At 47.2% G+C, this 9,062-nt stretch overlaps 1 protein-coding gene across 1 annotated transcript; it reads left to right on the top strand.

The window, feature by feature from the left end:
• The first annotated feature begins 553 nt into the window (after positions 1 to 553).
• MCIDAS (multiciliate differentiation and DNA synthesis associated cell cycle protein) lies at positions 554 to 8,256 on the top strand. Its single transcript, XM_053409123.1, has 7 exons — positions 554 to 816; positions 1,388 to 1,463; positions 2,480 to 2,568; positions 4,356 to 4,432; positions 5,736 to 6,084; positions 7,110 to 7,220; positions 7,610 to 8,256. The coding sequence occupies exons 1-7, from the start codon at positions 709 to 711 to the stop codon at positions 8,033 to 8,035; spliced, it is 1,236 nt and encodes a 411-aa protein (XP_053265098.1). The 5' UTR covers positions 554 to 708; the 3' UTR covers positions 8,036 to 8,256.
• The last annotated feature ends 806 nt before the right edge of the window (positions 8,257 to 9,062 follow it).

The following is a 9,062-nucleotide window of genomic DNA, read 5'->3' as shown; positions in this document are numbered from 1 at the left end:
GCATAGGAGCCAATGCCTAAGGGCCCAGGTCCCTTCAGCTCTCCAGTAAAATATTTGAGGGGGCCGGCCCTCTCCAAAGTTGATGGCCATTGCCATTCAAATTGTGTCTGTGAGTGCGTGCGTGTGTGTGTGTGTGCGCACCATGTTATGTGATCAATTATGTAGGACGGAGCTTACCTGGGCTCCCCAATATTTTATCCCAGTTGGCACCCCTGACCAGCAGGCTGTTCTTATGTTCTGCTAGCTCCACGTGTGAAAACGGATGGTGGTGGTGGTGGAGGAGGAGGAAATAGGTGTTTTGCACATGTTCAGAGGCACCCTTCAATCTCTAGGGTTGAGAGAACCAGGGCAGACTGAGCCATGGGGAGAAGTGAATTCCCGATCGGCTCGCCTCCTGTCCCTGGAGAATTCACCCGAAGCAATTCCCCGCTCGTCGGTTGGCCGCGGCGCCAATGCCTGGCGAAAGGGCGCACTTTGGCGCGTGGGCTCCGCGCGGCGGCCTCGGCGGCGGCTGGGTCTAATCCCAGAGGGGAGAGGGCCGGGCTCCCTTGTTGCCAGGCTGGAGCGTGCCAAGGCGAAGGCGCCACCTCTGGCGCTCAATCGGCCGCCGGCCCGCCTCCCCTCGGCTCTCTCCTCCCCAGAGAGGCGGCCAGGCTCCCCTCGAAGGGCGGCTCAGATCGAGCCCAGCCAGCCGGCCGAGCAAGTGCCATGCAAAGCCGCGGCGGCAGGCAGGCCTGTGGCAGCCTGTGCCCCAACAGGGTGCAGGATCTGGCCGAGCGGCTGGGCAAAAAGCCGGGCAGTAAAGCAGAGAGAAAGGTGCGTTGTTGGAAGGAGAAGGCGAGGCTGCGAAGCCCAACCGACGAGCCTCTCGCCACCTGCTCTTGGCAGAAATAAACGCCGGGGGAACCTGTCTCCCTGCCTGCAGCAGCCGTTCTGCGGCGGGAGACAGCGTTGCCCAGCGGTTAGAGCAAGCGCATTTCCCCCGCCCCCGGCCAGGAAAAAAGGCTATTCCAATATGCAACCACCACTAGAAGATGGGAACTAATAACAGCCGGGAAAGGAGTGTCTCTGAGCACGTGCAGAGCCCTCTGCCTGCAATACAACCACCAGCTGCCAAGTTAGATGGAGGTGTTTCTACTGCAAAGGGCTTAGCCCCGGCACCTTTTGTTTTAGATGCTCTGTCCACATAAGGTTGCCCTTACAACACACTCCTAAGTACCGGTACTTTTACCCAGTAGTAAGGATTCAAAGGGTTATGCCGACCTAGCCCTCTGCATGTTTACTCGGAAGTAATTCCCCAGTGGCGCTTCACTTTCTCTAAAGTAAACGTGCCCAGGAGAGAAACCTTGAAACCTTAATGCTGTTGTTTGTGATTGTTTGCCGGCAGGTGCCACGGAATATCAACCTCAGATGCAACCCAATAGCCATTTATAACGACCCACCTCCGGATTCTGTAGATCTAGGTGAGTGCGGTTTTTTTTTTAAAAAAGTACATTTAACTACCCTCTTTCTTATCGCAGTTCGTGATGTAATGCGGGGGAAACGCAAGAGAACAGTGCTCGGAAATTGCCTCCCCTCCAGCAGGGAAAATGCTGGGGCATCATAATAATTAATGTGGCGGGAGGGGGGACCTTGTTCTGAAACATGAATGAGGCGATAACAAGCATTTCATATTTGTGTCAGATTAGCAGAGGAAGTCAAGAGACGGAGGAAAATAATCACGCAGAGGTTGCCTACTTCTTTCCTTTTCTTTGATGGCGTATCTGCTTAATGCTAGCCATTTAATGGTAACTCTTCTGTGCAAGGTGGTTTGCATTTTGAATGAAAAGCTAAAGATTTGTGTTTCAGCTGACTGTGGATCTTTGGTTGGAGCTCAGTGGGTGGTATTTCACCTGGTTTTCCTCAGAGTAGACTCACTGAAATGAATGGACATGACTCATTAATCCCAATAGTTCTTCTCGGAGTACAAGGTAGTTGACTACCACCTATGCGATCGGAAGTATGCATCCAGGGTTCAATGGAAACTACCTATCAGCTTGCAGCGACTATGTTCCTAATAGATTAAACAGTATGCTTTGTACCGCTGTTGTACGTGCGTACAGAGACAGAGCTGTCTGCTTTTTTGAACTCTCTTGGGGGCGTGGCTAAGGGAGCCCTAATGACCTCCTGCACTTTAGATTTTACAGTTACCGCAGGTGCCTTGCTTGAGAAGAGACCACTATTAAGGTTACTCCTTTAGCAATTTGTATTTCATAGAATCGTAGAACTGGAAGGGACCGTCAAAGGTCATCTAGTCCCAGGAATCGACACAACCAGAGCACTGGTTAATCTGGAATGAAATAGTCCACACACACACACACCACAGGATTTGCGTTTCTATACTGACAAATCTAACATGATTTTCTTGCATTTTTTAAAACTTCCCAGGCTCTTCCCTTTTAAATAAACACTGACCTGCCTCCCCCCCCCCTTTTTTTAGCGTTGTCGACCATCGATTGGCAAGACTTAGCCGACTGCACGGGCGTCTTTCAGCAGGAAGTTTCTAGAGGCGCTGCAACAACCCAGCAGGTAGCTGACAACCGTCGCCCCCTCATCCTCTTTGGTTTTTATTGACACGCTTCCCAGACCTGGGCCCGAAGCAGACGTGATGCTGTTCACCCCATTATGCGTGATGACACCTCCCCTTTTAAAGTCGAGGTTGTTCCGGATCGGGGCTATGATGGGGGAAAGAACGAGCAGCGCTGCCTCAAGACACTTTGCAAGGAGAAAATGCTCCCAGACCCAATTCCACACGAAGAAGTCAACCAGTCTGGCAGTGGCATCATCTCTGATAGCGTCCTCTATTCCACATGGTAGCAGCAGGCCAGCATGTGTAGCACTACCCCCTGACCCGCTCCAGGCAGCGTGTGCCACCCTAAGGGTGCCCCTTCACAACACTAGGGCACCAAACTTTCATGGTTCACACGACCGAAGGCGATCCTCCCTAGATTGCGCCTAAAGGGGTTTATTTGGGCGCAAGTACCCCCCCCTTCCTGTATGGTTCATGGATGAAAGCACACTAGAATCAGGGTCTTTTCTTAAAAGGAGAGAGAGCGAGAAGCGGGAAACCTCAGTTAACGGAAATGGAGCTGTTTATAGTGGGTCCGGGGTATAGTTGAAGCGCATTCAAAGAACATGACTTGCCTCAAAGAATCCTGCGAACTGACGTTTTCCCTTCACAGAGCTACAGTTCCCTGTCAAACTACAGTTCCCAGGATTCTTTGGGATGGGGGACCAATGTGCGTTGATTGTGCTTTAAGTGTATCGTGTGGATCTGCAGCGCAGCTGCTTCCCTTGTTTTCCAGTGCTTTGCAATAAATGCCGGTTGCAGCACAGGACCAGTCCGACACATAAGCGCTGCCTTCCTTTGCAATGATGCTGCTACCTTTGGCTAGGGACGCGGACGAAGTCACTCCCACTCCGCATCATTTTTTATTTTATTTTTTGTGATAGGCTAGGAAGTAAGGACCCTGGAACACAGCTCTTTCCTAATAAATAAACGCGAGCATGATTGCGCGGTTGGGCAGTTTTATCTGGGAAGAAATCTGAGCCGCCCCCCCCAAAAAGAAAATAGCCACCAGACTATGTAATGTTTCAAAGCACTTTGGATGCAGCCCACAATAAAAGCAGAAGCTAGCTCATCTCTTTTAATGAATGAATCTTTATTTGCATCAGCCACCAGCCATAGCAATAAAACAAAATGCAGTACGCACAGGATAAAGGTAAAAAGTTAAACTTTTTAAGATCGCAACCCAGAAACCGGTTAAATCTGCGTGAGGACCTTTCGCAAACCCAAATTGACTGCCGGTTTAAGCGGTTGATGGGTTCTTATACTGCTAGGAATCTCCTCCTCTTTGAACCCACGCAAGGGGCGTGGCTAGTACGTCCCACCTGAAAAACTATACAGTTCAGGGTTAATTTTTGCCCGGGATTTGCGGAATGCCCCGCTCAAATGAATCTGATTGGCTGGTGAGGCTAGCCAATGAGAGTGCGCTAAAAGACGTAAAGGGAAGCCCCGGTCGCGAAGCGTGCGCTTGGGTTTTCCAGCTTGTTTCTCACCCTGAACATTTCAGCAGGGATTGCTGCGCTTGCATCTCCTCCTTTAGGTGCCGCTGAGTAGATAGCGTCTCTTGCTTTCTCCTTTTGCCATGGCAGTGCAAGCTTGCCGGCTCCACTGTTCAGCATGGCCAGTGGATTTTCAGGTGCGTTTTATTAAGTGCGTACACTGAAACTTGCCGAAGAATGCGCAGCGAGAAGAACCTGAGAATCAAGAAGGTTTTTTTTTCTAACTGTCTCGTTCCTTCTGTATATTTCAGAGCCCGTGCTTGCAACCCGAGCCCGAGTTTGATTTCCAGGAGTTTCGCGATGCCGTGGATAACTTCATATCCGGCAAGTATTGAGTCCAGTTTAAAACTGCGCCTTTCAAAGAGGAAAGGGCAGTTTTAGGACGAACGCTTAGCGTGGGGACACCTGGATTAAAAACCGGTTAAAACTTTTGGGTTTCTGCATCCTGCACGGGTCTGTTCAGAAGTAAACAGTGTATTTATTGGTGTGTTTTTTTGTCTTTTTAAAACACTTTTACCCAGTTAATCTGAGAATCCTTCTTGATTGATAAATATCTTTAAATCAGCTAAGGACTATAATCCTATTTAGTTCACAAAATACTTTTGCTCATTGATTAGGCTAAGAGTTAAACTAGGCATGATGAGAGATCTGTGATTGGATATGTTTTGCCCTCTGATGAAATAGCAAATTTAGGACACTGGAGAAAATTTAATTAGGAAAATGGTGAGAGAGGGAAGAGACTAAACTTCACTTTCTCAGTACCATGTTTCCAGTCAGATCTCACATAACCTTTCACCTATTGGAAATTCAAAACAAATAAGCTGGAGATCCAGTCATAGATCTCTCAATGCCACAGCTAGTTTGACCCTCAGTGTGGGTTTGTGTTTAAAGCTTTTAAACCCCTAGGCTGTAAACCTATACATCTCCACCTTGAAGGAAACTCAGCTGAACACAATGGAACTTATTTCTGAGTAAATGCGCATCAAATTTCTGTTAGACAGCATTTTTAGGTATTTATTTAGAAAAGCATTTCTATACCATCTTATCATAAAATATAAGGGCGCTATGTGGTGTTAAAACATAAAACACAATAAAAATTACCATATTTTTTGCACCATAACACTCACTTTTTTCCTCTTAAAAAGTAAGGGGGAATGTCTGTGCGTGTTATGGAGGGAATGCCTACGGGTGGCATGCCTGCGGATTTTCCTCCTCTAAAAACTACGTGCGTGTTATGGTCAGGTGCGTGTTATAGAGCAAAAAATACGGTAAAATGCAGGTGATAATTAAGGTGACTGACTAATGAGATTTGCTTTAAAGCACAGGTGGGCAAACTTCAGCCTCCAATGAAAAAGGCTGCTCTTGTTTCAAAAGGTTCAACTAGATGAGATGTTGGGTATCCATATTCAGAATCTGCCACGATTTGTATCAAAGTTAAAAGCAGCTGCAGGGAGTATGGAGACTGATTTGGAACTGCAGCTTGTTCCCAGTCAAACCCCACCAAAGCTGCTATTTACTGTGGGAGGGAAGGACAGGTTAAGGGAAATAAAGCCCTCAGCCCAGATCACCACTCTTCCATGCAAGGGTCCTAATTAGTCTTTCAAAAAGCAAAGCAGATCTTAAACTACTTCATGTTTTGTTTGCTGTTCGTCTAAACTTCAAAGTCACCATTCATTGTGCCAGAAGCACCTTGTGTTTGACCTGTGCATGTCAAATAAGGAGTCAATCAGCTGTATCACTTGTTTCTTATTGGTCTCCCTAGATCCATCCTCTCTGATGCCACCTCTGCTGGACTGCGCTGATTTCTCTTTCCCTGTGGATGATGGAAGATCCTTCAGCCCTTGCTTTCGTCAGTCTGCAGAGGACGATTCTGCCTCTCAGATGAATGCAGAAAACATCTCTTCCACTGAGCAGTACTGGAAAGACTTAGCAAATCAGAACCAGAAAGCTCTAGGGGATGCACTTGTGGAAAACAACCAGGTATAAACATAAAATGAATATGGGGGAAGAAAGTTACTCTGAAGCCAGCCTGACTGGTTTCTTAGCAGGAAGCCACTTAGGACAATGACATGGATTTAAGTTGGAACAGCACACTGAGATGAAACATAGTTAAATGAAAGCTAGTTGCATTGGTTTCAGTGACACTTGTGTCTAAAGAAAAACCTTAATGGGTCCTACTTGAATATGAATAGCTTTGTAAATGACTTGCAGACTGAGATGTCCATTTGTAATTCTTAAACTATTTTGGATTGGCCCTACTGCAGGGTTGCAAACTTACTTATGCTAGTAAATTTCATTCTACTCAGTGGACTGTCCTTTTGAGTAAAAACACATGGAGTTGTGGAATTTGTTCACAGAAGGAGGATCCAGGGTTTCCTTTAGCTTTCAATAAAATGTAAACAAATCCACCATCCATTATCCCAAATGGAAGCAATGGTTGCTTTAATCACAGCTATTCCCAGTGAAGTGGACTTCACATCACAGATTCAAATTCTATGGAAAATGATTTTTCTGTTCACTTTGGCTGGGTTTTCCCCTCTGTAAAATTGCATTTTGCAGGACTTGCTAAGATTGTTGGAAATTATCACCTAAACACACTACAGTTGTGGCTTTTGAAATGTACTTGCAAAGTTAAATGAGTGGGGTGCTGTATAAGAATGAGAGGAGCATATTGACAAAAAATATACATTTAAACTTTCCTCTAAGGCAGTTCAGATCTGAATACAGCCGACTAGCCATTAACAGTGGCCCACCAGAGGCCTGATCAAGAAACCTTTTGACATCTGCTTGCCAGTACACAAACATTCCCCAGCAGCATTCCCTAACCTGGTGCCTTCCAGATGTTTTGGACTGCAATCACCATTAGCTCCAGCCAGCATGGCCAATGATCAGGAATGGTGGGAGTTGTAATCCAACTTCTGGAGGGCACCAGATTGGGAGAAAGCAGATCACTCTTTGTACTCCAGTGACTTTCAGAACTTCATCTCCTATTTATCTCCCGACAGCTCCAAGTGACATTGTCTCAAAAGCAGGAGGAAATTGCCTCCCTGAAGGAAAGAAATATCCAACTGAAGGAACTGGCCAGCCAAGCGAAGCAGCTTGCCTCTGTGCTGGATGTAAGTACTGGAATGTCTTTCTCAATTTGGCATCTTTTCTGGCAGTTGTCTCTGCTGATCTGGAAGTCCTGCTGATGTTGTATGGGGAGAGTGGAACCTCTGTCTCTCCACTTGCCCAAGGACACATTCATTTCACCACAGGGTACCAAATAAGGTTCAGGAGCTGAACCCTGGTCATTCTATGGTGCTGTAAATCCCAGTGGGTAACTATGTCAGATCCACAATCCTATATCCTTCAGGAGTATGAGGGTTTTCAGCAGTTTATTCTGTAGGGGGTGCTGTTGGTTTAAAAAACATTACACTTGTTGATTTCCAACCCCCGCTTCCAGGTTGACATACACTCATGCATTGAATGACTTAGAGTGCTTGATATCTTTGTTTCTTGGCAGAAGCTGATGATCCCACAGTGCAAAGACAGCGCAGACCTCTCCCTTGCCAATGGCCCCAACAAGAGGAGCCTCAAGCAGGTGACCATTGCTGAGCAAGAAGAGGAGGAGATGGAAGTGAACGAAATTTTGCGGGAAATATCAGACAGATGCAATGCAGCCTTGCAGTCTGCTGATGACAAGAGAAGCCCAAAGCGCCCTCGGGGAGAGAACGAAACAATCCACATGTACGGTGCTTTCCAGGGCTTGCAGACATGCAGCAGCCACAGTTCCCTGGACCTCCGTGGCAGTGAGCTTGAGGAAGGGGTGTCCTTCACGACCGCCATCAATGAGCACTGTAACATTAGGACGCTGGCCTTCCCCCAAGGCAATGCGTTTCTGGTCAGGACAGCCACTGGGGGTCACAAGTTTAGATGGGTTCCCAGGTGATGAAAGAAGGATGCAATCAGCCGACTACACTTGCCTCTCTTTCCAGTGACTTCCTGCCAAAGAACTGTGCATCTTCCTGCGTAGTGCTGCTTCCACCAAGGCATTTCAGGTGGAGTCTACTGCTGACAGCTGACTGATGTCAACCAGAGTTGCTAATATTTAGCTGGAAGTCCAGACATCTGTTTTAAATGGACAAACACAGAGCATTCTCTGTACACACCCACACCCACACACACACACACAACCCACACACACCTACCTTTAAGTAAGCTGATGCCAAACTTCTTGTTACTAATCATGTTTTCTATTTTGGATTCCTGGCCCATGATTGCACTCCAGAGAGCCAGTGTGGTGTAGTGGTTAAGAGCGGTGGACTCGTAATCTGGTGAACCGGGTTCGCGTCTTCGCTCCTCCACATGCAGCTTCTGGGTGACCTTGGGCTAGTCACACTTCTGTGAAATTTCTCAGCCTCACTCACCTCACAGAGTGTTTGTTGTGGGGAAGGAAGGGAAAGGAGGTTGTTAGCCGCTTTGAGACTCCTTAGGGTAGTGATAAAGCAGGATATCAAATCCAAACTCCTCTTCTTCTCCTCCTCCTCCTCCATAATCGGAAACCATGTCCTGTAGACTTCTGTAACATATTCACTAATCCTTGCTTGATGACAGATGGGCCATCCAACCTCAGTGTAAAAACTTCCAGTTAAAGAGAGTCCACCACCTTCCAAGGGAGCCCATTCCACTGTCAAAGCTCTTGTTGTCAGAAAGTTCTTCTAATGGTTAGCTGGAATCTCCTTTCTTGTAACTTGAATCCATTGGCTCCAGAGGGTAGGACCTGACGAGAGGTGACTGTTTGATGAGAACTTGGAACGGACTCCCTTGGAAGGTGCTGAACTCATTTTTATTGGAAGGCCATCTGTCATGGATGCTTTAGCTGAGATTCCTGCATTGCAGGGGGTTGGACTAGATGACCCTCAGGGCCCCTTCCAACTCTACAATTCTGTGATGACATTTTGATGAGAATTCTCTCC

The sequence above is a fragment of the Podarcis raffonei genome, chromosome 11, assembly GCF_027172205.1.
Source record: "Podarcis raffonei isolate rPodRaf1 chromosome 11, rPodRaf1.pri, whole genome shotgun sequence".
Taxonomy (NCBI): domain Eukaryota; kingdom Metazoa; phylum Chordata; class Lepidosauria; order Squamata; family Lacertidae; genus Podarcis; species Podarcis raffonei.
This window is presented reverse-complemented; position numbering and strand designations above follow the sequence as displayed.